The sequence below is a fragment of the Cornus florida genome, unplaced genomic scaffold, assembly GCF_030987335.1.
Source record: "Cornus florida cultivar Cherokee Brave unplaced genomic scaffold, ASM3098733v1 CherokeeBrave_3.0.0_Hap2_Chr04, whole genome shotgun sequence".
Lineage (NCBI taxonomy): Eukaryota > Viridiplantae > Streptophyta > Magnoliopsida > Cornales > Cornaceae > Cornus > Cornus florida.
In genome coordinates this window covers 67,345,324-67,373,122 of record NW_026775574.1, presented here as the reverse complement: position 1 = coordinate 67,373,122, position 27,799 = coordinate 67,345,324, and the positions used below count along the sequence as shown (strand labels likewise).

At 35.8% G+C, this 27,799-nt stretch overlaps 2 protein-coding genes across 2 annotated transcripts; both read left to right on the top strand.

Moving 5' to 3' along the window:
* Window positions 1–7,815: 7,815 nt before the first annotated feature.
* Window positions 7,816–16,548, top strand: LOC132303427 (non-specific lipid transfer protein GPI-anchored 1-like). Its single transcript, XM_059800678.1, has 2 exons — window positions 7,816–8,243; window positions 16,038–16,548. The coding sequence occupies exons 1-2, from the start codon at window positions 7,901–7,903 to the stop codon at window positions 16,256–16,258; spliced, it is 564 nt and encodes a 187-aa protein (XP_059656661.1). The 5' UTR covers window positions 7,816–7,900; the 3' UTR covers window positions 16,259–16,548.
* Window positions 16,549–21,811: 5,263 nt separating this feature from the next.
* On the top strand, window positions 21,812–27,099 carry LOC132303426 (ranBP2-type zinc finger protein At1g67325). The gene is made up of 10 exons (XM_059800676.1): window positions 21,812–21,961; window positions 22,228–22,273; window positions 23,020–23,135; window positions 23,801–24,077; window positions 24,528–24,598; window positions 25,307–25,358; window positions 25,462–25,556; window positions 26,206–26,230; window positions 26,305–26,456; window positions 26,722–27,099. The coding sequence occupies exons 1-10, from the start codon at window positions 21,953–21,955 to the stop codon at window positions 26,722–26,724; spliced, it is 846 nt and encodes a 281-aa protein (XP_059656659.1). The 5' UTR covers window positions 21,812–21,952; the 3' UTR covers window positions 26,725–27,099.
* The last annotated feature ends 700 nt before the right edge of the window (window positions 27,100–27,799 follow it).

The window sequence follows — 27,799 nt, the reverse complement described above, 5'->3', positions numbered from 1 at the left end:
TTCAAACTGTGTTATTTTAAACCCTTATCTTTTGGGTGTGCTAAATTCCATTAGTTGCTCAAATTTCATCACCACCTCAGCAGGTTATATTAGTTGAGGATTAAAACTACACCATTTTATAAGAAAGGTAAAATGGTTTTTTTTTAATTTTTTCGGTGAGCTCTTGGGGTAAACTGTAACAAAACAATAGTTTAGGAATTTTTTTTTTGTAATTCAATACCCTAATAGTTCAAGTTTTTTTTATTTTGTTTTTATTTTTACATTTTAGCCTTAATTATATGTTCAGTTGATCTATTTTGATGTCACAAATGTGTATACATGGGATTTTTTTTATATGCATCATAGCCACAATTGATTACAATAATTAAATTCATGTTCTTATTCATATGCAGGTGATTTGGTGTAGGCAATATTTGGAGATTGAGAGTCATCTATAGTGTTAATTATCTACTACTACAGCATTACTCTATTGACATATTTTAATAATATGTGGTTATATATACATATGTTACTTAAATGGGGCTCCACTGACTTTTTTGTCACCAGTAAGAAACACATACAGCTGACTCACACACCCACTTTGTCCCTTTGAAAACTCAAATCCTCATCATCTATTTTGAAAGATAGAAAAGATACCACTGGGCATAAGGCCCTTGGTGAATTAATAGAAGAATTATAATTATACCACTTAACAGTTTGTTGAAGTAATATATTTCCCTCTTATTCCTCCTTTCAAATACTTTAGAAAGTTAAGGGATCAAGTTTTCTTAAAAGTAGTTTTGGGTGCACAACCAATTGGCACTAACGCAAATGGTATAAGTTGTACTCCCTAAATGGAGAGTTAAGTGTCTTAGTAGAGGCATAATATAAATATGAGAAATGATAGATCTTTCGATCTCAATTACCGACTCTTCCTCTTAATACAACGTGATTGGGAATGAATCGAAGAAAAAAATATGTTTACGAGATTTTTTTAAAGAATTACAACATGATCCAACCACGTTGTATTCGGAGGAGGAATCGGCAATTGAGGTCGGAAGATCTATCACTTCTCTATAAATAAATATATATAGTGGATATGTGTTTGCTTGAATTTTGAGTAAAAAAAAATTTGGATGCAGAGTCTTGCGCCCTTACTAGATTTGCTAGCTAGATTATAATGGATGATAACGTGGGCTAAGAAACTTGACCCAAGATTGCAGATACATTATGATACCAACAGTATTTCATATTTGCTTCGAGTTACTACTTGCCGCCTATATATTTAATGGTACCATTGGTAACTAAAAAATAATAATAATACTTAAGAGTGCTGTTAAACTCAAAAAATGATAAATATATAGTAACCGAATTTAAAAAATAATTATCAATTAGTGACAATTTAAATTTTAATTTCCTAAATACTCCTCTAACACACCCCCACCATACTGCATTTCCACCACCACTTCTGGATGACCAACAACAATTTATAACATAAACATAGATACAACCTGTCTAAACTTCCTTAAGAGGTAAAGAGCTAATAAAGTGAGGTGAAGTTAACTTCCAAAATTGAGACCTTCCTAACCATAAACCATGGCATTGAATGATAACCACTGGAGTCGAAGAATAGAGATAACTCGATAAGATTTCAAAGCCCAGATTATTGGCTCGCTAATAATGTTATTTGGGCTACATATGTTACTCAATTCCCTCTATGGGCCTTAGCTTAGTTCTTTTTTCTGTGTGTTTTTTTTATCTTTTTTCGGCGGTGGTGTTTGGGGATCGATCATGTCTTCATGTGTGCTAAGATAAAAGATAATATATATATATATATGTATATATATATATATATATATATATATCAGAATACAAACACAAGATAATTTCTTACATATGAACAAGAATACAATCATAAGATAGATATAAAAAACTAACTTGATTCGGCATAGTGATGCATCAAATCAGCTCTAATTCAATGTAAGATCTCTTCTCTCCAAAAACAAAGTTGAGAGTTCGTGTTCCACTAAGGAATATGATGAATAAAGGTACAACTCGGGTGGATTGGACAGGTTAGCTAAGGTTTGGACACAAAATAAGGAAGCGTGACCTAAGCAAGAGTATCATGACTCAAGAGAATGTGAATTGACTTGTGTAGAAGCAGTAGAAATAGTTGGAGTAGGCATATGTAGATAGGTGAGTTCGAAGTGTCGTCCAGCGGTCCCAATGATTTATCCTATCCGAGATCATGTATAACACAACCACAAAGTTATGGTCAACCCTAGCTTGGTTAATTGACCAACAGTTGAAAGATTAATGTTGTGTTCGGTAGAAAGGAAGGAAGAAGTGTGGAGAGAAAATAGGAAGGAAGTAAGAAACTTCCTTTATTCGATAGAGATGATATAAGGAAAAAAATGAAAATAGGAAGGATGAAATGAGCGAATGAAAATAAAGGAAGACAAGTGGACTGTTATAGATGTTTTAAATTAAATATTATTCTAAATTATATAAGTTTTAAATTACAACACTATCCTCTATAAATTACAATATTGTAAATATTATTGAATCTAATGGTAAAAACAATTAAACAATTAAAACTTTCTATTTCCTTCTCTCTTAATGAACATATAGGAAATTATAAGCTTCTCCTTTTCTCTTCTATCTAACCTAACAAAAAGAAGAAAATACACAATCTCTTCCCTACGGATATCTCATCCATCCTTTCTTCTTTCCCTTTTATCCAATTTTTTTCTTTCCTACTGAATAGACCATGAGAGAGGTTTGGAACAAGATAAACATCAAAAACAGATAATTGAGAATGAAAAATAGTCCCTATACAACATGCGCCTAACCCAATATATGAAACGCTCAACTCTAACCCAATCCTAACCTAACCTTCAAACCTGAGCCCATCTTATTCTTAAATTTTTTAGTTTTTATTGAATTCAGGTTGAAATTTCAGTTTCAGAATTCCAATTACCACACTAACTTTATCCTATAAACATCTTTAATTACCACATTATCTTTATAAAATTTGTAGACTACCTTCTTATTCTTATATGTGTTTGTAAACTAGGCATACTTAATGTAAAAATTAAAAGATGAATAACCTTTAGCTTTTTAACAATTGAAATAATTGAAGGTATATATATAATATATTTAAAATTAAAATATATAAAATATAAAATTAAAATACAAGTTTAGGTTGGGCTTGAGTTGCTAGCAAGTAACACTAAACTTAAGCATAACTCTAAATAAATCCAGGATAAAATATTTCAACTGAGCCCCAAATTCGTAAAAAATCGAGTTCAATTTAGGTTGACCAGTCTAAATTACGCCTACAATGATAGATAATTAGAGTGTGTTTACTTTAACTTTCAATAAATAAATAAATACAATATTTCTGAATCTCAACTTCCTTTTTTCTAACAAATTACACACAGTTCAAATCTATTTAGATAAAAACTTAAGGGCCCGTTTGGCATGTGTTGTACTACTCATTTGTGCCTTTTGTTTCTCTCTTTTCATGCAGCTCGTTGGAGGCGATTTCATGGTGATTCTTCATTTACCTTAGACTATGGTTGCTAGACCACAGATCGATCATTTTTCTCTATAGATCTTTTAGGAACCCTACCATTTTCCTCACGTATTTGGTTTTTATATTGATCCTCTCTTTATTATCTGTTTAGTGTATTTATTCTTAAATAGGATAGTAGATATGGATATAAGGACAAAAATTATATCACTTACTGTAGCGGCCATAACAAGTATATTAGTTCGCAATATTGTATGATGATGAGGAGAAGGAAATTATTTTATTGATCGCAGCCATATATGAGTATTATGACAAACATTTCAATAAGCGACATTGTAGGGATTCCATGTTACAAGTTTTTATATGAGTATTATGACAAACATTGCTTGATGCGGATGACATTGTTGAGGTCATTGCTACTAGATCACAGTTGTGACAGATGGATATTTATCGTGATCATATTGCTAACCTAATTTGGGAGATTTATAATAACTAATTATAGTACGTAATTTTACTAACATGCATACAATATAGATAATGTAATAATTTATGTTATATTAGGATACAAAATATTAAATGTTTTAGTACTTGTAAGCGCAATTATGTATAGGCTTAAAGGTGAGAGACCACAATGTGCATGTGGTAGAGGTCCCATGAATCTCAATAGGGCTGGAACTCCAAAAAAATTTAGACGACAATGCTATAGGTGTCCAACTTGGCTATGGCTGGGTGAAAGACTTTAATCTTTTAGGTGTTATTTCTCTTAGTGTTTACTAATTATATAATTTATATTTGTTGTAGTCACATATCCATGCATTTATATGGGTGGATGAGTTGCACCAAGTTGCATGCATTAGTTGAAGAACGTGTTCATGATGACTTGAACAGTCATTGCAATGATTCAAAATGAACAATGTAGACAGAATTACATGATCTTCCTAGGTTGTGGATGTGTTACTATTGCAACCATGTGTATTGTGATTGTCTTTTTTTTGCTCATTATCGTTGTTGTTGAGAAATGAAGTTACATACATTTGGATATTGTGTAATACATGGCATGTAATAGATACTTAGAAGATGTCTAAACTTAGATCTTGTCTTTACTTTGGTATGTAATATATACTTAGAAGATGTCTAAACTTAGATCTTATCTTTACTTTGGTATGTAATATATACTTAGATGATGTATAAACTTAGATCTTCTATATTCTATGTTATTGTATTATAACAGAGCCAATATTGGGATTGAAATTGATATTAATGGTGCGGATGTTTGCTGCTGTGCACTACAATTAAGCCAATATTGGGATTCAAATTATGTTTGAGTGACTTTTTAAAATGTGGTTTGCAACTGAATTTGAAAAAAGGTGACTTATTTGTCTTCTTAACATTTTTGTTTCTATTCAATTTCATTTTAAATTTTGTTCTTTCTATTCTATATTGAACAATGAGTATCATTTTCTATATATTGTGCTTCTATTTGCATGGGATTGCTACTGTGCTCTACAACTGAGCCAATATTGGGATTGAAATTGACTTCATATTCAGAAATTTTCAACCAAGTTTGAAAAAAGGTAACTTAGATATTCTACTTCTTTTTTAGTGTATAAGAATTTTGTAATTATCTTTATTTGTTGCATGTGTTGTTGTCAGTTCTAACCTCTCTTCATTTAATATAGTTTGTGCTTGGTTCCTAGTATCTATTGTGCACATTTGTGCAATCCTTGTGATTTTGATTCCCTGCATGCGATTACTTCTGCATTGCTTGTTGTTGGTACTTCAACCGTGATCTTGGGATTGAGCTTGGGGTCATTTTCTGAAATTTGTAACTAAGCCTTAAAAAAAGGTTAGTTATATATCATTTAATATAGTTTGTGCTTGCTTCCTAGTATCTATTGTGGACATCTGTGTAATCCTTGTGATTTTAATTCCCTGCATGTAATTACTTCTATCACTTGCTTCTTGTTGGTACTTCAACTGTGATCTTGGGATTGAGTTTGGGGTCATTCTCTCAAATTTGCAACTTGACTTGAGAAAAGGTTAGCTATATTTCATTTAATATAGTTTGTGCTTGCTTCCTAGTATCTATTGTACGTGGACATTTGTGTAATCCTTGTGATTTTGATTCCCTGCATGTGATTACTTCTGTCACTTGCTTGTTGTTGGTACTTCAACTGCGATCTTGGGATTGAGCTTGGGGTCATTTTCTGAAATTTGTAACTAAGCCTTAAAAAAATGTTAGTTATAATTCATTTAATATAGTTTGTGCTTGCTTCCTAGTATCTATTGTGGACATCTGTGTAATCCTTGTGATTTTAGTTCCCTGCATGTAATTACTTCAATCACTTGCTTGTTGTTGGTACTTCAACTGTGATCTTAGGATTGAACTTGAGTTCATTTCATGGAATTTTCAAAACTAAGCATGAGGTATAAAATGCAACTGTTTTGGTATTTTGATTCTGCAATACACTTGTGCATTGATCCCTACTGTCCATGTGTGATTATGGACATTTCTGTAATCTTCTTCATTATACTATATGTGCATGTGGTTTGGATGTTGCTGTGTACACAAACTATGGACGTGGACTGAGCATGATTAAACCTGAGAATGAGCTACCATATGCTACTTGGTTGGTTAATGGTTTTAATTCATGTGTTGCTTTTGTCAATTCAGTATTCTAATTTATGCAATCCAACTGGCAGTTGCTTATGATGGATATTTGCTGTCTACTTGATCAAATATTTGGAGTGTACTACAATGGATCATTCTCTGAAATTTTGCAATGCAATTGGCAGTTGCTTGCTTGCTACTGTGCTGGCAGTAAAATTTTGTTTTTTTATTAAAAAAAATCAGTAATATTGGCTATTGAGGGTGTTCGAAATGTAGTGTCACTTCGATGTGTTGTTGCTGAGTTCAATTGTGGTACTATTTGGTTGGTTTCTGGAGTAGCTAATGTGTAGCCACTGAGTCTGAAAACAGGTCAAAAAAAAAAAAAAAACATGCCTAGACTATGTCTCTTTTAGTAATATTTCATACTATTGTCTTCTAATTGTGGTGTCACTTTGATGTGTTGTTGTTGAGTTCAATTATGGTGGTACTACTTGGTTGGTCTCTGGAGCGGCTAAAGTGTAGACACTGAGTCTGAAAAAAGGTTTAAAAAAAAAAAGCATATCAAGCATATTCTAACTTGGTCTAATTATTTTTTTTTGGGTACAAATACATTATTGTCTTACTTCTGACCATCTTCGTTTGCTGTGTTGGTGCTGAGTTCAATTTTACTTTTTTGGATGGTGTGTGCTGCTAAGTTGATATATCTATTTCTGTTGAGGTTTTGCAACTCTACTCTCCAATGTTGCTGAGTGCTATACTCACAGATTACTGCACAATTTTGTATTGCTGGAATGCTACTCTCCAATTTTGTACGCCAATGTAATTTTCAGATTTTTGAACAATGTAGCAAATGTAATTTTTTTATTAGTGCACTTGGTTGCTAATGTAAATTTCGGACTAGTGCACAATGTAGCCAATGTAATTTTGAGATTAGTGCACTTGGTTGACAATGTAATTTCCAGATTTGTGCACTTGGTAACCAATGTAATTTCCTGATTTGTGCACAATGTAATGTCATTTTCAGATTACTGCACAATGGATGGCTTAAAAATACTAGCCAATTTTCATATTACCCAATTTCATAAAAGTTCTATTGAAACAAATACTACAAATCGTAACACAATTGGTGACTTTAAAATGGATTTTAAACAAGTTATTGGAAACAAGTTTAATTGTGTTGTACAAATTGATACCATAAATTCACTAATAATATTTTCAAAATACGAGACCAACAAATGAAATGTTGAGTTTTTTACACCATAAATTCACTAATAATATTCGAGACCAACAAATGAAATGTTGAATTTTTTAGACCATAAATTCACGAATAAAATCAAATCTCTCTCTCTACAAGAATTATATATAATGGAATGCCTCATAATTTCTTTAAAATTCTCCAAATTTCAGTATATGCTCTGAGATATGTAATTTTATTCCAAATGTTAATGGATAAATATATATGTGTGTGTGTGTGTCTGTGTTATGTACAAAGACACAATATTCGAACCTTTGACATATAATTTTAAATTATGAAATCATAGCTTGGGCAAGATCGTAAAGCATTAGAAGCATGCCACGTGGACGATTGATCTGCCACGTGCTCAACCTCATTTAATGCAACGTCAGCTGCGACCAGCAACTACTTAAGCCAACAACCACCTCTCATGTGCAACAATTAAAGCCTCAACAACCAACTTGTTCTATATACACACTCAGCCTCTCTCATCAATTCACAGTTTGATTCAAACAAAACAAAACCCAAATTGTTGATCACGATGACGATGAAGAAAATGGGTTTCTTGATTATCATCTCTACAGTGCTGTTTGTGTGCGGTTCGGTGGGTGAGGCGTCGACGAACACAGATCAGTGTACCAAGGAATTCGACAAGGTGACGGCGTGCCTGAATTACGCGACGGCCAAGGCGGCGACGCCGACCAAGGACTGCTGCGATGGGGTGACGGAGTTGAAGACAAGTAAGCCAGTGTGCCTGTGTTACTTCATACAGCAGACTCACAACGGCAGTCAGGAGATCAAGAGCTTGGGGATACAAGAGGCTAGGTTGCTTCAGCTGCCTTCTGCTTGCAAGCTCGCTAATGCCTCTGTCAGTGACTGCCCAAGTAAGATTTTACTACCTTCTCTCTCTATATCTCTCATCTCTTTCTCTCTCTAAGATATCTGTCATGACTCATTTAATCAGTTAATTTTTGGTTCACACACAAACACACATATATGCTACAGTTTTTGGTTAGTTATGGAGTATCATAAAAAGTTGTATGCATTATTGGATTTAAAGATTGTTACATACTGTATATCTCCGGTTGTATTTGTGGTTGTTGAGTGTTTTAAGGATTCGTGTCGTCTCAAACATTCCAAGTTAATCAAAAATAATAAATAAAAAGGTAAGAAATTACCCTTTGGCTCCTCCAAGCTATTGATCAGGATCTCCTCCAAGTTTTCTATATGTAAAACTATAGGGTTAAAAAAAAAAAAAAAACATTGGAGGAAATTATATACTACTCCGTACTATATTAAAATTATACTTACGGAGTATGTAATATTTTATCGAGAACATTTATTAAAATGTACTTTGGCATAGCATGATGAGACTAGTCAGTCGACACAGATGACTTACTGACTTACACTGTAGAATAGTAATGCTATTTGGATTACATGGGATCCCACTTGAATTCCTCGTCCATGACTTGTACGACTTATATATATATATATAAATGGTATTTAGATTACATGGGTCCCACTTCAATACATTCGCCAGCCATTTTAGGTGCACCGCAGCACCGTCCATATCGTGTTGGGTTTGGACATCAATCACCATAAATGAGAAGGGCATATGATGGTGGTGGTTTATGATACCAGCTACCAACTGCCCATTGTGGGGCTAATTTCTTTTGTTTTGACTATGGTCGCTATTATTTTCTACCTTCTTCCAGAGGAGGAGCTGAGTGTTTCTTTTTAGGTGTTCCAGTCTTGGCATAATTAAATGTTCATCCAATGGATATTTAATAATTGTTAAATTTTAATTATGTTAGATTATAAATTTAACCTTTTACCTACCATCTAAGTTTCTTGCACACTACACATTACCATATATATCATATTACCATTTATAGGTTTACTTGTTCACCACCCACCTACTCACAACCTTCTCCTGTATATAGGACCCTATTGTGTTGATTACATACAACAATACAATTCTATATTTATTCTCCCTCTACTTCTAACATGGTAGCAGAGTTTTTATTTTTTTGAGTAAAAAGTCTTATCAGTTTATCGTAGTCACCGTCGGGGTATTAGCAACTGCCAAATCCCCGGCAGGGATCAACTTCAAACTTATACTTCCACACCCTAACCTTCTCCTCTATATTGGAAAAGGTCTTATCTATCAAATGGTAGTGATGGAACATTGATGCTTTTATATTTGGGAAAATGATTTTAAATCCTAAAAGACTGGCTGAAGATGCCAGCCGAGCTTTGGTAAGCCCCTGAATCCCACTACAATATATCCATTAGCTATCAAGACCTCTAACTAATATCTTTGACCAGTCTTTAGGTTTGTATAGCACAGACAATGCTTGTTAGATCAAAATATAGAATAGTTTCATGTGAGACCAATCAACCATCATAAATAAGAAGAGTGGGTTGGGTGGTAATTGGGGCTGCAAGTTGGGCAGGCCCAACCCGAGGCCGACCCCAGCTTGAACTCAACCTGAGCAGGTAGATTTGGGCTAGCTCGAAGCCGAGCCAATTTCGGCTTCCCCCACCAAGCCAAAACTCAACTATGATCGGGTCGTCGAGTTAACCGGAACCTGGCTGTTGATAGAAAGGGTGCAAAGGGTCGAACATACACAGAGACAACTAGAGATGTAAAAGAGAAAAGAGAAAATAGGAGTGCAAGTTGGGCAGTTTCAACCCAGCCCAACCCGAACCCATCCCGAAATTTTCAGGCCTGGGTTGGACGCTTAACAATTTTGGGTTGAACTCGAACGGGTTTTAATAAATACGAGCCCATTATGAGTTGAACTCGGGCAAAAATCTTTCCAACCTGAATCCAATCATAATTATTACATTTATTATATCAAAACTAAATCTTGGCCATCTATTTTAATCCCACAGCCAGTATCACCCCATTACATATACTTATCTAGAATAACAAACCCTAGTTCACTACACTACCGCTCCTAGAGAAAGAAGCCCTAGCCTAGCCGCAATCATTTCTTCATCTCTCCATGGCTGTCATCGTTTTCACCTCTTTTCTGTTGACTCCGCCTTCTTCACCTCTTTTCCGGCGACTGTCACCTCTTCGCCGACACCACCCTTCTCACGACTATGGAAAGGTGTTGACTATTACGCCCCCAACTCTGTTTGAAAGGTTAAATCAAAATACACAAAAGAGCCACCCCTTCATCGCTCTCTCTCCTCTCTTTGCTCGAATTTGGGTCAGTTTGGGCTAGCCCGAAGCCGAACCAATTTCAGGTTTCACCCACCTGGCCAAAACCCAACTATGATCAGGTTGCCGAGTTAACCGGGTTTACCCGATTTTACTTTTTTTTTGGTTTAAAACACAAAAAATCAATTCCCTGTTTGTGGATATCTTTCAAGAGAAACTAAATAAAAAATAAAAAATAAAAAAAACAAGAAGAAAAAATTCTACCCTACTGAAAATATTTAAAAAATGTACACATAAGTTGGGTTTCGAATACTAAAAAAAATGAAAAAGAATCACCCGGACATATAGAGAGGGTGAAGAAATCACAAATGTGTGTGAGAGGGGAAAGGAACCAGCTATTGATAGAAAGGGTGTGAAGGGTAGAATATAGATGGAAATTATGATGAAAAGTGGAAGTGAAAGAAAGAAAATTCAAGTTTTCAATATGCATTTGATTGGTAGGAAAGTTGTGAGAAAATATTATTTAGTTAGTTTGGGTAATATAAAAGTGAAAAGAAAATGATTCTACTTTAGTGAAACTATCCTTATGACCATTAAGAGCTAAAATATATATATATATATATATATATATATAGGGTAAATTACTAACACCTGTTGAGGTTTGCCACATTAATAGCTATATACAAGTTAGATCATTTTTTATGAATGACACCCCGTCAAGTTTGATAAGTTAATAAAGACACCCCCATTGGCGACCCACCACATTTGACATGTAATGAATTTACATTGTTGCCTTTTGACTTATGAATTAACTAATTCAAATAATGAAATTACCTTTCTAACCTTGTATAATATTTATAAAATAAAAAATCAAACATCAAACCCGTTTCTTTGCTTCTCTCCCAATATCGTTTGAACCAATTGCTTCAATATTAAATGATGACCTCTTATATATTGGGAGTATTTATCCTCTATATATAAAGCATATATATATATGTGTGTGTGTGTGGTATATCCTTGTTATTTATGATATTAATCCATGCCTCCAAATCGAAAAAATCATTTCTAAAGCTTAAATCCCACGAACCTCATCCCAATATCTACTTCCATAAGTTCTACTCAATTTAATCAAATAAATAAAATTAAAAATATAATAATTTCTACTCAATTTAATCAAATAAATAACCCCCCCCCCCCCCCCCCCCCAACAACCTTCCTTTGTTTTTTTGAATATTTTATTCTTAGGGAAAATGTACAAACATGCTCCATGCTCCAATTCTAATGGAGAAACTAAGACAGAAGTACCGAAAAACAGTGACATCAATTGAGAACAGAATCACCGAGAGTGAAGACTACTACAATTAAAGGATAGATGATAAGAATAGAAGCATAAGATTAACAAGCGTCGGCCAACATGCATCATATTAATTTGTTTCTTTTAATATCATAAGAGTTCATCTATATATATACACACACATAATGTATATATATTGGTGTACTTGTGGGTGTGGCATGGTCCTCTGGTCAGTAGATGTTTTAATTAGTATCCTCCAATACTCCAAGACGCAATTTCACAAGATTTATATGAGTTTTACATACTTGAGTGTGTGAAGGCTCGGACGTGGAGAGAGAGAGAGAGTAGGGTTTTCTGTTACAGAAGGTGAGGTTAGGGAGGGAGGGGGGTTGAGGTGTACTTTAAATGAAGGGCAAAAGCGTCATTTAAGAATTTTGATAGATGAGGAAATGACTGCAGCTAGGTGTCACGGGCTTAGAGTTTCAGCACCACTCTAGCTGCTCCCGTGCGGCACCAAGATGTTGCTTCCACTCTCGCAAGTACTTGGTCAGCCTAATTCCCGTGCACACCTTAGCCAACACACTCCCCTCGTGCGCTTACTAGTGTTGTAGTTGCACTCGCCCTCTCCTCACTTGGCTTGCACACTCACACACACTAAGACACTTAAGTTGGCAAGGAAAGAACACTTCTATTACTTCAAAGAATGCTTTGTACAAGGCTAGCACTCAAGCTCTCTACAAGGCTCTCAAGACTCACTCTAGGACTTGTTCCCTACAAAATGAAGTCCTACCTCTATTTATAGGCATCCCCATCCCTAATGGACGGCTAGGATGCATTCTAACCAACGGTGGAGATTGATTATCTAGAATCTTCTCCCACCTTCTTCACACTTCCATACTTATCTACTAGTATCTACAACATTCTAGAATTCTCCATACTACTCCACACAACTCTAGAGAACTCTAGAACCTTCCACACACTTCTACACATTTCTACACATATCTAGAATCTTCCACATAACTCTAGACTATTCCGGAAGACTCTAGAAACTCCACTTGCCATGCAGTTGCCATGCAGCGTCCTCCTCAGCGTCTGCGTGTCGCCTGCGTGGCACAACCTCCATAGGCGGGGCGTGACATTCTCCCCCACCCATTTCCGTGACGCCCTCGTCACGGTTTCTTCAGCTGACCCAGCCTCTCGCAGGTCATCAGCACTTGCGCATATGTCCTTGGCCCAAACGTACGAGCGCCCTTCGGGAGATGTGAAGTCCTCACGAGCTCTATCGTGTTGACTGCCACCTCCGGACTCTCCTTCCTGCCCACGAGCGGCACCATGCATGCGGCCTTGCCTTCCTCGCCTCCAAGTATCATCAACGCACCAAGGCATGGTAGTGGCGCGGCGTTGTTCCTGTCCATGAACTCCAGCCCCAGCACCATGTCGTGGTCGTCCATCTCCGCAACTTGGAAGTCAGCCTTGCCCTTCCATCCTTGCATGCATAGCTCCACCTCCTTGCACACTCTACTCACGCGTGCCTCCTCGGAGTTGACGGCCTTGATCCAGCCCTCCGTCTTGCGCATCTCCAAGCCAAGTCGTTGCGCCTCCTCCGGGGTAATGAAGTTGTGTGTAGCACCCGTGTCTACCAACGCTTGCACGGCTTTGCCACCAACCTGCGCATCCACATAGCGCACCCCAGCTACCTTCTTTGCCTTGCCCTTCTTCTTGGTGTCATGCGCCATGCTACTCAGCATCTGCATAGCCCCCATGCACCTATCTTCATCGCTGCCCGCATCGTCCACCCTTCCCTTGCCCTTATCCTTCACAAGGGCGCTCATGGTCTTCTTGTTGGGGCAGTGTCGCAATATGTGCGGCCCTTCGCACAAGTAGCACTTCGGCTCCCACTTGCCCTTATCGCGGCGCTCCCCTTTGCCACTTGCCTTAGACCTCTCTCCATGGTCCTTGCCATTATCATGGCGTGGGCGTCTCTCCTCATCGCTGTGCTCATCATCACTAGACTTGGGCGAGCCCCGTTTCTTGAAGCGCCGGTCTCCCCCACCTTTGCCGTGGTCCCTCCTGGGAGACGTGGCCCTCTTGTCATCGCGCCTAAAGTCTTCGAGGCGCTCCGCTATAGCCATTGCGGATGCCAAGTCTCTAGGCTCCCTCCTCCTTAGCTCCGTGGCCACCCAAGACTGCAGCCTATCAATGAACAAGCACACACGTTGCCGCTCCGGCATCTCTGGGATCTCCAGCATCAAGTTGGAGTACTCCTTCACATACTCCCTTATGCTGCCCTTCTGCTTCAGGCGCCTTAGGTTGATCATGGCGAGGTCCTCAACGCACTCAGGGTAGAACTGCCTCTTGAGCTGCCTCTTGAACTCCTCCCATGTATCAACTGCTCTTGCGCCCCTACCGGTGAAGCGCTGTCTCCACCATAGAGCGGCAGTGTCCGTGAGGTACATAGTGCCTGTCTGCACCTTCTCCTCATCATCCTCGATCTCCATGCACTCGAAGTACCGCTCCATGTGCCAGAAGAAGTTGTCAATCTGGCGCGCATTCCTTGCCCCATCGTACTCCTTGGGCTCCGGCGCCTTCTTCTTCCTTGGCTTCACCACGACCTCGCGCGCCTAGGAGAACTCCTTCTTGCACTCGGCAATCTCCACGCGCAAGTCGTCTACCTGATCATACAAGTCCCTTTCCTTCTCTCGCGCCTTGTTGGCAATGCCGTCAATCAGCTCGTAGAGTTCTGCCATCTTTCTCTCGAGCCTGTTAAACTTGGTCTCCGTGTAGACCAAGTGCGTGGCAAGCTTCTCTTCCAAGCTCTGCTCCAAGACGTGGACTTGGTGGTCTCCTCCGCTAGCCATGTCTACTCCAACAAAGCTCCCTTGACGAACCTGGCTCTGATACCAACTGTCACGGGCTTAGAGTTTCAGCACCACTCTAGCTGCTCCCATGCGGCACCAAGATGTTGCTTCCACTCTCGCAAGTACTTGGTCAGCCTAATTCCCGTGCACATCTTAGCCAACACACTCCCCTCGTGCGCTTACTAGTGTTGTAGTTGCACTCGCCCTCTCCTCACTTGGCTTGCACACTCACACACACTAAGACACTTAAGTTGGCAAGGAAAGAACACTTCTATTACTTCAAAGAATGCTTTGTACAAGGCTAGCACTCAAGCTCTCTACAAGGCTCTCAAAACTCACTCTAGGACTTGTTCCCTACAAAATGAAGTCCTACCTCTATTTATAGGCATCCCCATCCCTAATGGACGGCTAGGATGCATTCTAACCAACGGTGGAGATTGATTATCTAGAATCTTCTCCCACCTTCTTCACACTTCCATACTTATCTACTAGTATCTACAACATTCTAGAATTCTTCATACTACTCCACACAACTCTAGAGAACTCTAGAACCTTCCACACACTTCTACACATTTCTACACATATCTAGAATCTTCCACATAACTCTAGACTATTCCGGAAGACTCTAGAAACTCCAGTTGCCATGCAGTTGCCATGCAGCGTCCTCCTCAGCGTCCGCGTGTCGCCTGCGTGGCACAACCTCCATAGGCGGAGCGTGACATAGGGCTTCTCTCTCTAGGGTTTGTGATTATAGATGAATACATGTATAAAGGGCACTAGCCGTAATTTAAAATAGTTGACCCCACGGTCACCAGCTTTTTGGACAGTTGCGCATTTCTGACGAGTAATGTCGTAATAATGCACCTCAGACATTTGATAAAACACACACACATGGCATTGCTCCTTTATGAAACAACAGAACAATTGAACAGTAGTACTAAACATTTGATACAAAAAGTAAATGTGATAACCTTATAAAAACACTTATCGTAACAAAAATCTTTTATCAGAAGAGTTGTGTTTTATATACTCCGATTAACGAGTCTGAAGTAGTAGTTAAAGAGACGTATATGAATTTATTGAGTGGTGCGGTGGTCAGATTGTGTATTTAGACTCTTCATTTTGTCTCTTATCGTTTTTCTTATTAGAACTCGTGGAGAAATAGGAATTGAAATATGCAAGGAAAGCCTTGTGACATTGAATGCCAAGAAATTAGGAGATGAGCAAAAACTAGAAAGTTAGAATCATGATCACAGTACCATTTTGTTTTGATGCATTGTTCAAGCTAGCTATATATTCTTACTGCTAACAGTTTGGTGCATATATAATTTGCCTTTTCCTTTGAATTGGGCAGAGCTTCTAAACATTCCGGTAACCTCTCCGGATTATGCCATTTTCACGAACTTTTCATCATCAATAACGCCAACGACTACACCGGTGACAGCAGATGACTCGAGTGGATCCAAGCATGGAGTACTGAACAATGCAGGAGTATTAGCCGCCATAGCTACTGTCATCGTCTTCCTCTGTGTATTCCCAGCTGGTGTTGCGTCTTCAACGCACGCACGCGGGTGAGGATTCAATGAGCATGCAGGCACTGTAAAGCCTGTGGTACTTCTTGATTTCCCTATTTTACCTTGTTATGTGGAGGAATTTAACTCTCTAAGTACTCCTAGTTTCTTTTCTGTTTTTTTTCTTTTTTTGTGTGTGTTTTCGGTAACTAGACGCTCAAGTTTTCACCACTTATTTTATTGTTCACTTTTTGTTCCGGCCAAAAAGGAACATACGATCTTTAACTTCTTGCTCAACGGAGTTTGAGTCTTAAAACTATGAGTCCATTTTCTAAATGAGACAATTTTTAATGATGATGGTCTCATCTCTTGGCCTCTCTCATGAACACATGATGATTGGTAGATTTTTGTTTAATTTAAATGATTTTATATTCATTTTAATTAATGATGGTGGTGAGCTACTATTTTTAGTGACTAATTTTTGTTCATGCATACAGAAGGTAACAAAATATAAAGGAAACCATAAGTATTAGAAATAAACAATAGAAAAGTGAAAAAATAATTATAATAAATTAGATGCTTAATTTATAATTGGAAAAATTACAATTGGGTAGGGTTAGGAATCTTACATCATAAAGTCGTCTATTATTAAAAAGGAAAATATTTAGGTCCTCACTAGTGAGGATGTATAACATTCTGACCATTGATGTGGATCAATAATAAATGAACATGTCATATTTAATTATCAAATCAAAGATAATAGGTAGATATTCACTTACCAAATTAGAAATAGTGATTTAATTATCATCTATTATTTGGTAATTAAAATAAGATGTATTCATTTATTATTAGTCCACTTCAATGTAAAGTATATTGTAGATTTTCACTAATGATGACCTAAATATTGTCCTTATTAAAAAGTCCACCTTCAAAACTACCTCCAACATGCCCAGTGTTGAGGAGCAGTTTTATAAGCAGAAAGCTAGACTTAATTGGCTCCAAAAGGGTGACCAAAACACTCAGTTCTTAATGAGGAGTTCCAACAGCAAATGTAATAGGAAGAAGATCTCCTATCTTACTTTGCTTAACGGGGATTCTACTGAATCTATCCCTGCTATCAAAGCAAAAACTCTCACTCATTTCATGAATATCCTTGGAAGCTGTCTTAATGTTACAAGGGAAGACTTATCCTACATCGGATCTAAATGGAAAAATAATTAGGTATATATGGGCAGAGTGTTAGCTCTACCTAATAACTTAGGCTTTTGAATCGGATCGTGAATCACTCACCCCTTGCAGTTAATATCAAATCAGACTTAATTCTCGATTTGGTGCCAAGACAAGCCAAGCGCCCGGCTCAGAAGGCGTCCGAGCAGGGCCCCTTATAAGGTTCGCACAAAAAAATTATCAGAGTTCTAAATTTTTATTAAAATGAGACAATAAACACAAAATATATTAATCTTGAACACACACAAAACAAAACCCTCTAATATATCTTTTTCAATAGATATTATAGTCAATCTATTCAATCTCTTATGACATCGTCACTGTAGGTAAGATTTGACCAACTTCAACTTTGAAAATTTTCTCTCTTATAATTAAGATAGTCAATAATACTCTATATGCAATCCAATCATTTGGAAAATAGCAACTTTAACATTTTTTATAAAATTAAATACTTCAATTGTCTTTTTTGTTCGTCTTGGTATAGTTTCTCTTAAGATTTGTAATTTTGAAAATAATTTTGTCCCATCAATATTAGAAATCGTGTCATATTTTAGGAGATCTTACAAGGTTATTTTGAAAAATGTGACAATTGATTGTACTCATGAGTTAAAATTTTAGTTATTTGGACTGAGCTTAACAGATACTGTCATACATGCACATGAGTTCAAAAATAATATGATAATAAAATAAACGTCAAAATTTAAGTATAAAAAATTCTCTTTTTATTTTTTTCTTTTGAAAGGAGAGGATAGAAACAAATTATTGTTGCCATACACACTATTGAAACACGGACCGGTTACCCAAGCAATCTAAGCCCACTACAAAACATGGGTCATGGATCAACCTAAATTACTCAATTGACCCAATCCACTTTAATGGGCTAATTTTAAATTACTAACTAACCAGGCCCACTTATAAATTAGGTTAGTAAAATAAAATACGGAATAATAATTATTCTTAATATATATATATATATATATATTTGAGTTATCCAAATTATAATTGTGATAATTATACAAAGTGACTCAAAATTGCTATCTTGTCCCTTCATGATGTCTATAAATAGAAGTAAAGTGGAAAAGGAAAAGGAGGTCAGGAGAAGATTAAAACTTTGCCGAATTCTACACCTAGGGGTGGCAAAAATCCCCATCCTGGTGGGGAACTGCCCCGCCCCCGCCTCATTTAAAGCGGGTTTGGAAAACCGTTTATTTAAATGGGGTGGAGATGGGGGTTAAAAAAAAAAAGGAGGGGCGATTTTGGGGCGGTTGCGGGGACTCAGATCCCTGCCCCGCATCTACCTCGAAACCGGGCCCGATTAATATATTAAATTACTGGTATACCCTTCCATGTTAATATATTTACAAAATTAACCTTCACTATATATATATATTGAAACCCTAGATTTCACTTTCAGTTTTAGCCTTCACTTTCAAACGCTATATTCTGATAGTGGCTGCCGGCACTGATAGATCTGAGCATCGATTTTTTACAAAATCCCAGTATCTGTGATTTCTTTAGTGGTCGAAGGTTATCCCAAAGGGTATTCCTCTAAAATCCCCTCAGATTTGCTACTCTTTTTAGGTCTTGGCTTCATAGATTGGTAATTTTTATACATACATTTTCTGTCTCTCTCCTTTTTTGGTCTGTTTCTGTAATAAAGATTGAACTCACCTACATGGATTTGATGGGTTTGATTCAGTGTTTTCCACCTTTGTCTGGAGGATTTAAAGAGATACTTGGGTTAGGGTTAGATATTGTCTTCATCTAGCTGTATACCGTTCTCTCTCTATACACAGAGATCCAATAGGCAATAATTCTATATTTTTTGTTTTGGTTTTTTTTTTTTTTTAATATGTTTGCTTCTTCTTCTTGATATCTCTATCTAAAATACAGAACATTCATTTTTTTCCTGATAAGTTGGGGTTTTTAAATATTGTTTCCGTTTTATGAATCTATTTCTATTTTCTTTCTCAATCTATGACAACTTAGGGGTTTCTTTTATTTATTTATTTTATGGCTGATTTTATTGTGGGATTGATACGACAATGATGTGGTTCTGCAGATTTATGTGGTGCTGCAGATTGATACGACGATGATTTGAATCTATTTTCATTTTCTTTCTCATATTTATGTGGTTCTACAGAACTTGTGTAGAATCAAAAAATCAAAAAATTTGAAAATTTTAAATTTAACCGGTTATGGGGCGGGGGCGGGGGCGGTTATGGGGATTAGAAACAAAAATTTAAACGATTATGAGGTGGTTTTGGGGGTACCAAAATTAAACGGGGGCGGGGATGGGGATGGGGAATGGAAAACCCGCCTCAAACTGCCCCATTGCCATCCCTATCTACACCCATTCACAGCTTTGAAGACTCAACACTATGAAATATGATACAAAAATACAAGAGAAATATGATACAAAAATACAAGAGAAATATGATACCAGAGGGTTAAACGAGAAAAAGAAAATACAAGAAAAAAAGAGAAAAATAAAAAATACAAGAGAAATATGATATAGGAGGGTTCGATCGGGAAAAAAAAAAAAAAAAATGCAAGAGAAATATGATACCAGAGGGTTCGATCGAGAAAAAGAAAAAAGAGAAAAAGAAATACCAAGAGAAATATGATACCAAGGGTTCGATAGAGAAAAAGAAAATACAAAGATCGAGCATCTCTTTCTATTCACTCAGTCACTTGGTTGCTCGATCTTCCTTTATCGTCGCTTCACTAGATCTCTTTCTCCTTTTGCTTCACTCTTGATTCTTGAAATAAGTCTCCAGATCTATTGACAGTATAATCGGTGCGTAATGTACTAATGGAGTAATGGGTATGAGATATTATTTGAGAGATGCTAATATGTTGCCTAATACATTATATGATTGTGTATCTATTGATCTAACGGAAAATCCAATGGTATATAATTAATACACATATAAATATAATGTTAATATAAATATATTGTTATTATATATATAAATTTAATTCGGATCAGATTATTATCGGATTGGATTAGTAAAATTCATATCTGATTTGTTAAGCTAACGGATAATCGGATTTGGATCATAAATGGGTTATTGAATTTTTTGCTCAATCCATACCTGGATAATCGGATCAAAATCCGATCCATTGATAGGTCTATGCATCTTATCTTCACTAGTCAAGGATTGTTTTGGCATTATATTTTTTTAATTAGTTTACTTTTGACTTTTTAATGATTAATTAACAAAAAGGGTGCTAGGACGAAGTTAACCAAAACTGAGGGGAGGTTTAAAATTTTTTTTTTTTTTTTTTCACTAATTTAATCTGTGAGCAATAAAGGCAAACTCGAAGGGAGTGTCAAAGCATTTAACCCAATAAAATAATATTTTTGTGAATTCAATAAAGTTTCCCAAAAGTGGCTTTGGTTTTTTTTTTTTTTGTTTTTTCGAATTTATTGCTTTGGGTCTTAAAAACAATTTAACGGACTCTGGGCCCTTTTTTTATGTCTACCGAGTCAATCAAGGGTTAAATAATTTCATGCTTGTTTATCAATATTTTTAGGTTTTGAAAGATCATAAAAATTGGAGCTTATAACCTCTCAAGTTTTATTTTTGGTACGGGTAAATTTGAAAATATGTACTTTTGATGAATTCGATTAAATGAAGAAATACAATAATTTTGAGGGGAGGAACAATCATTTATGTAGTCACACCAACACATTTATTTGTTTAACCAAACATGGTTTTCTAAAATAAATACTCCCCTCATTTCTAAAATTTTTGTACATTTTTCTATTTTGGGATATTCTAAAATACATGTCCCATTCCTTAACAAGGACAAATATAAAAATTGAATATTATCAATATAATAAAAAAAAAAATTTTAAAATCACTAATTATAAAAGTTTATGAAATGCTACTAATCAAACCTCTCAAACCATAATTAGGCTAGCAAGATAAGATATAACCAACAAATTTGTAGCGAAGAAGGAATCTTGAAAAAATAAAAATAAAAATTTTGAACCACCCCTTGTTTTAATTTTTTTTTTTTAGAACGATTTTTTATTTTCTGACAAATAAAAAATAAAAAATTATACAAAAATCTGCTAGATTGACAATTTTTAAGAATTTTTTTTTCTTCAGGAAATTCAGTTAAAAAATTAATTTTTAGAAATTTAATTTTTATAAGTCTATAAAAATAATTTCATGTTTTCTGAGCTTTTAAAAATATTTTCCTTTGTTTTTAAATTTATATATTATATCATATTTGTACACACGCCAAATTTTAAATATATATATATATAGTATATAATATACACACCAAAAAAATTTGGGCTGGTTTGGGCCAACGGATTGAGCGAATCCGAACCCAACACCAAATGCTTAGGGTAGTCTACGAACTCGGACGTTAATATGTGTGTATAAAAATAGATTGTATCCAGCGAACCCTCCTTTCTAGCCCTATTGACCACACTCGGCGAAAAATCTCTCCTCCACATCGAAGCAAATCTCTCTCTCTCTATAGCTCCTCTCTTTCTCTCTCTAGCTTAGCTATGTCTCAGGTAAATCATATTCATAATCGGTTGTTCGTTAATTTGTTATTGTGTTTTTGAATATGTTTGTTTACAGTTCGGGTTTTGCTTCTCAATTTATTGTGATTTCGATCTCTGGTGTTTTCTGTATTAAATCGACTTAGGGTTTTATTAGGTATATTTTTTAGTTTGGTTTGATTTTATCGCCGATGTTCTGATTGCGATCGATGCGACAGTTTTAGGGTTTTGTATTTTTTGATTTACGTGATTTGATTCGCTGATTTATTGGTGTTCAGGTGGACAACAGGAATTCTTCGGCATCCAAGCGTGCAAGGACTGATGGTATTCCTTTCTTTTTCCGTTTACTCACCGATTCATCAATTGTTTATGTCTATATATATATATATATATGAATGAATTTGTACCTACCTATGTAGGTATATATATATCTATATCTCTCTTAATAAATTTTAAGCTATAGCCACGTTATGGATGAGGGTGTTGGTTGAATCAAATTTAAAGTTAAAAACTGTGAAATCTTATCCACTCTTCTCTTGATGTGGGTTGTGGTTTATATTGGTGAAATGCCTGTAACTGTTTTTTGCTTCATCTATTCATGTGCCATATGTTTTTTTAATCCTTTAGGTTGATTTTACTTCTCCACCATAAATGTGCTGACTTTTTCATCAGTCTATGTGACCCAATTGCCATGTCTTCATCTTCACCGGAAGTTACATCTCTGTGAATGTGTAAATAATTAGAACATTATTTTCGTCTTGGTTTGTTTTGTTAATTCATGGTTTTCATTGGATTCGAGAATGTTCTCATGGAAGTGGATTAATTGGATGTTCTCTTTGACGTCAACTTAAAGAGTGGACCCATATTCATATTCATTGCACGCATGTGACAATATTTTCATAATTCCATGTCTATTTGTTTTGTTTTTGTCATTTGGTGGTGTTTTGAAATTGGCTTCAGGAACCTGTGTATTTCTTCCTCATTTTTCTTTTGTAATCATGCTTGTTATGGGTTCTGTGTCTCTTTTTCTTTAATTCATTTATTTCATTAATCTCTTTTTGTTTTTGTAGGGGGGCGTAGGGAAGATGACTGGACTTGTCCAAGCTGCGGCAATGTCAATTTTTCATTTAGAACAACTTGCAATATGCGCAACTGTACTCAGCCTAGGCCTGCTGATCATAACTTAGTAAGACATGAACACTTAATAGTTTTTTTTTCTTCCCCTCCCTAACCCTTGGGAAATGAATAGGATGTCAAAGTTTGTTGGCAAAATTTACATTTAGGACTCAATTTGCGACCAGTAACTAATTTTGTATGATTTATTCCTGATTAGATTCATTTTCTAATGCACATATTTATCAAGAACTGTTCTTTACTAGCGTGTCAATGTTCTGTTTCAGTATTTTTATAGGATTTTGCAGTTCTCTTTTTTTATACCTTCAATGCAACTGTCATATATGAATTGCCTGTATCAACATTGCTGTGAATTATGTCATTATCACTTCAACCTATCATTTTGTTATATTCATTATTCTTTCTTTTTTTTTCATAAATTATTTTCATTATCTTTAAAGCTTGGTTCCATCAAGCACCCCAGTGACGTTTTTATCATGTTCGTATAATAATCTTCATCTCATCTCCACTTTTTTGTATGCTGGTTAAAATATAATAGTCACGAATCTTATTTGTTTCCCAATAATTTAGCCCTGACTCTGAGTGTTAAACATATGGATTACTGATGTAAATTTCTGATTGTAATGTCTAATTTCACTTTTATTTTTTTCTTATACTATTTAAAGTAGTTCTTGAACTTACTGAAATATTCCAATAAAAAATTTCCCTTCTTTTCAGAAATCTGCTGCCAAACCTGTGCAAGCTCCACAGGGCTACTCATCCTCGGTGCCCTATGTAGGCTCCGGTGGACCACCCTCTTCAATGTACATGGGTGTTCCGCCTTATGGTTCTTCTCTTTTCAATGGATCAGCGATGCCTCCTTATGATGTTCCATTTTCTGGGGGTTCTGCATATCATTATAATTATGGCAGTCGCCTCTCTGGAGGCAGCCCATACCGATCCCTGCATTTATCTGGCCCACCACCTTATTCGAGTGGATCTATGATGGGAAATGGTATTTACTCTTTTCTGTATTCTTCTGCCCTATCTCTTATTATATTTATTATATTATTATTATTTTGATGTTAATGATTTCAGTGCCTTGTGTTACTATTTGTTTTTCTGATAGAAGTGTTTGTGCCTCCTTGCTTGTTATCTCCGTTCTATTATCCTATACTGATGCCCTTTTTGGTTGTTTTTTATATTTGTTTTTTAATTTTACTTGGTATTTATTGTAAGAAAACCCAGTAGAAAAAGATAGATGAAAAGAGATCAGATTTTAAGAAAATATATGATGAACTTTTCCACAATATCAGTCGGTTCCCATCGACTGACCAAATACCCATAATCCTCCTTTAGATTGGATCTTATTTAATAGCCATACCATTTACTTGATTTCACATGTGGAGCACCTGCACTCTTTTGTATTGCAATTATGAAGATTTATTTTCCCCCCTTTTTCCAGGTGGGATGTATGGTATGCCTCCCTTGATGGACCGCTATGGCTTGAGCTTGCCCATGACTCATGCCAACATGGTATGTACTAATCTTTACCCTTTATATTTAAGCTTTGTTTTTTCAGAATTATATTATCAATGCTTCATATTACCATGGTCTTTGTAGTACTTAATTGCCTCCTGAAGTGATGTGTCTTTTAAATGAGCTAGTTAGCTACCATTTAACTTTTCAAGATTTATGTGTTATATAAGCAACTATTTGTAACCATGTGTTAAACTTTCCATTGAAAAAGCTAAGAAATTAACAAACTAAGAATGCAGAATAAAAATAAAAGCAATATTATACAAATGCAGATAAGTACTGATATTATATGATAATCAATGAAAAGGTTAGGGCGAACTCGCTACATTATATTTTTTTTAATCATATAACAAATCTAAGTGTGTTAAAAGGTTGTTAACTTATCAAAAAAAAAGTGTGTTAAAATCAATGAAAAGGTTAGGGCGAACTCGCTACATTATATTTTTTTTAATCATATAACAAATCTAAGTGTGTTAAAAGGTTGTTAACTTATCAAAAAAAAAGTGTGTTAAAAGGTTGTTAACATGTAGCCTTGTAATCTTACATTCTTCTATCTTGTTACTGCAAAATGTGGTACATCATTCCTCCCCCAATCAAAAGCCTTCTCCTTTATTTTCTAAATGAAGCGCTGAAAGCTCTTACCTTGATGTATTATTTCCTTGTCTTAGATATGAGGTAGAATTCATGATTAAAATTTTTGTGCAGGGCCCAAGACCGGGTTTTTTCCCGGAAGATAAGTCTCAAAAGAAAGGCGCAGGTTTGTGACACTTGGGCTTCTTTTAATTTTGATTTCATTATTGGGCATTACAAGAACTTGTTTGTGTACTAACTTATTCTGTTATCTTCTGATACACGGCTAGACGACTGGACATGTCCTAAATGTGGAAATGTCAACTTTTCATTTAGAACAGTTTGTAACATGAGGAAGTGCAACACACCAAAGCCTGGGTCTCAGGTTTGAGGCATTCTCTTATTGTACTTAAGTTTATATTCAGTGTGTTGGATGTGTTCTTAAATACGTTGATTTTGACACTCTTTCTTTCTTCTATGATATTCCACATTAATTTATATTCATAGTATCATCATGCTATAATTTTGTTCTTCAAATTGACTAATTAGTATTTTTAGTTTGCGGATGGTGAATTTACGCTGTGTTTAGAATGGGAGGATTTCACCGGAATTGGATTTGAAATAGGATTTCAGCTGTTTGGAATGTGTGGGGTTTTAAAAGAATTGGGATTTGACGGGATTTCATGGAAATATAATAACGTAAACAAATCCGTGGAAATATGAACTTTGAAGTAAATTGACAGGATGATAACTAACTACTCTCACATCTCATCCTAAAAGTGTACAAAATTTACTTCTTTTCGAATACCTTTTTACAAATCCCATTAAATTCCAAGCGAAAAATAGAATTCCATATTATTTACAATCCAGTTCCTCTTCCAATTTTAATTTCAAATCCCAGAAGTATTTGGTTCCAAACAAAGCAAGAATTCTATACATTGATTGATCAACCTATTAGTTTTGAAATGTGATCTTTCTTTAACATGTGTTATAAAGTTGAATTGTCTTTTTAATCTATTCTCTTGAAATTGCAGGCTGCAAAAGCTGAGAAAAGTTCGAGTAAGTCCTTTATAACCTGCAAATGTTATTGCTCGTATTTTTTGTGGGATACTTACATACCTCTCGTCTTTCAGAACAAAAGATGCCAGAGGGAAGCTGGAAGTGTGAAAAATGCAACAACATAAACTATCCTTTCAGGACCAAGTGTAACAGACAGAATTGCGGGGCTGATAAACCATCTGATTCGCAGAAGTCCTCTCCAGAACAAGCAGAAGAAAGTGATCAGGTCTGTTATGTCTGTATATCTTGTCTACTTTGTATGCCCGTTTGTTTCCTGAAATTGTCATTATGTCTGCCAACGAGCTATGTACATGTTCCAAATCTAAAAAGCATCCAAGTTCATAATGTATCTCAATTAAGTAATCTTTTGTGGAAACTACTTTTCTTACGCTTTTTCCCTTTACTACATCTTGCAGTGGTTAACTTTACATTTTCTATTTATGTTATTTCTACCTTTGCAAATATTAATTCGCAATTGTCTACTGTTCCAGTGAGTACTAGAACATGTTTGAGGGTTGAGAAGGTCCAGAGTTGTCGTCCAGCATTGCTCAGTATGGGTGTCTGAAAGTCAGTCATGTCTTCGTGTTGCAGCAATTGTCAAGTTACTCTGTCTTCTCATATTCCGTGTCAAGTTGTTGTATTAACTGTGATGGTATGTGGTCTTTATGGATTCTCTATTCAGATGCATCGCGTGTCTGCCAGCTTTGTTTGGCAAGAATTAAGGTTAGTTCTGGTTATTTTGAGATAGGATTTTGTACTTCTGGAACGTAATTTGTTTTAGTGGGTATTTTTACGTGCATTTGAGCTATAATGGTTGGCATAAAGGTGTACTGAAGCCTTATTTTTCTAAGTTTCGGTTCTTCGGTTCATTTTGAGTTGTCTTCATGCAGTCAGGGTATTCCTTTTCAAAGGATGCTTGTGAGGTTCATGAATTTTAAGCAGTCCCGATTTTAAATAGGTCTATTAATTAAGAAATTGTGGAGAATTGAAAATTGTGGTCAGTAACATTAAAAGATGATTCAAGTACCAACAAGCTAGTGGCCTAAGGGTACCAAGTTCCTACTTCTCAAAGAGAGGTTAGGGGTTCAAGCCTCAGTGGAGGCATGTGTGTGTGAGTACCAACTAAAAATAAAAAAAAAAAAAAAAAGATGATTCAAGTAACCTCTTCCCTTTAGACGACCCGATGATGTGGTATTGTAATGTTAATGTTTTTGTGACATAAAATTGATAGATTAGAGGGTGTTTGTGCTTGCCAAACTCTAGTTTAGTCTCTTCTGAACTTGAAAGGCAAGTTTGTTTCCGGTTTGGTGCTATGGTTTTGGAAAATTTTGTTATTGTTATGTCTTTTTGTGTTAGAATGGTGAGTTTTTGATAAACATATGCATCTGTAGTGTATCCAAAAACAAAGAAATGTGATGTGGTGGTGGTACTTGGACATATATCCTAGCTTGTTGGCTGGAGTTCTTGTCCTATGCCCCCCTGTAATTTTCTGGTAATTTGGATGGACATGGGTAAATGGCTAGCCGCTATTATATTCTTTTGGCCCTATAAATATATGTCTTATATATA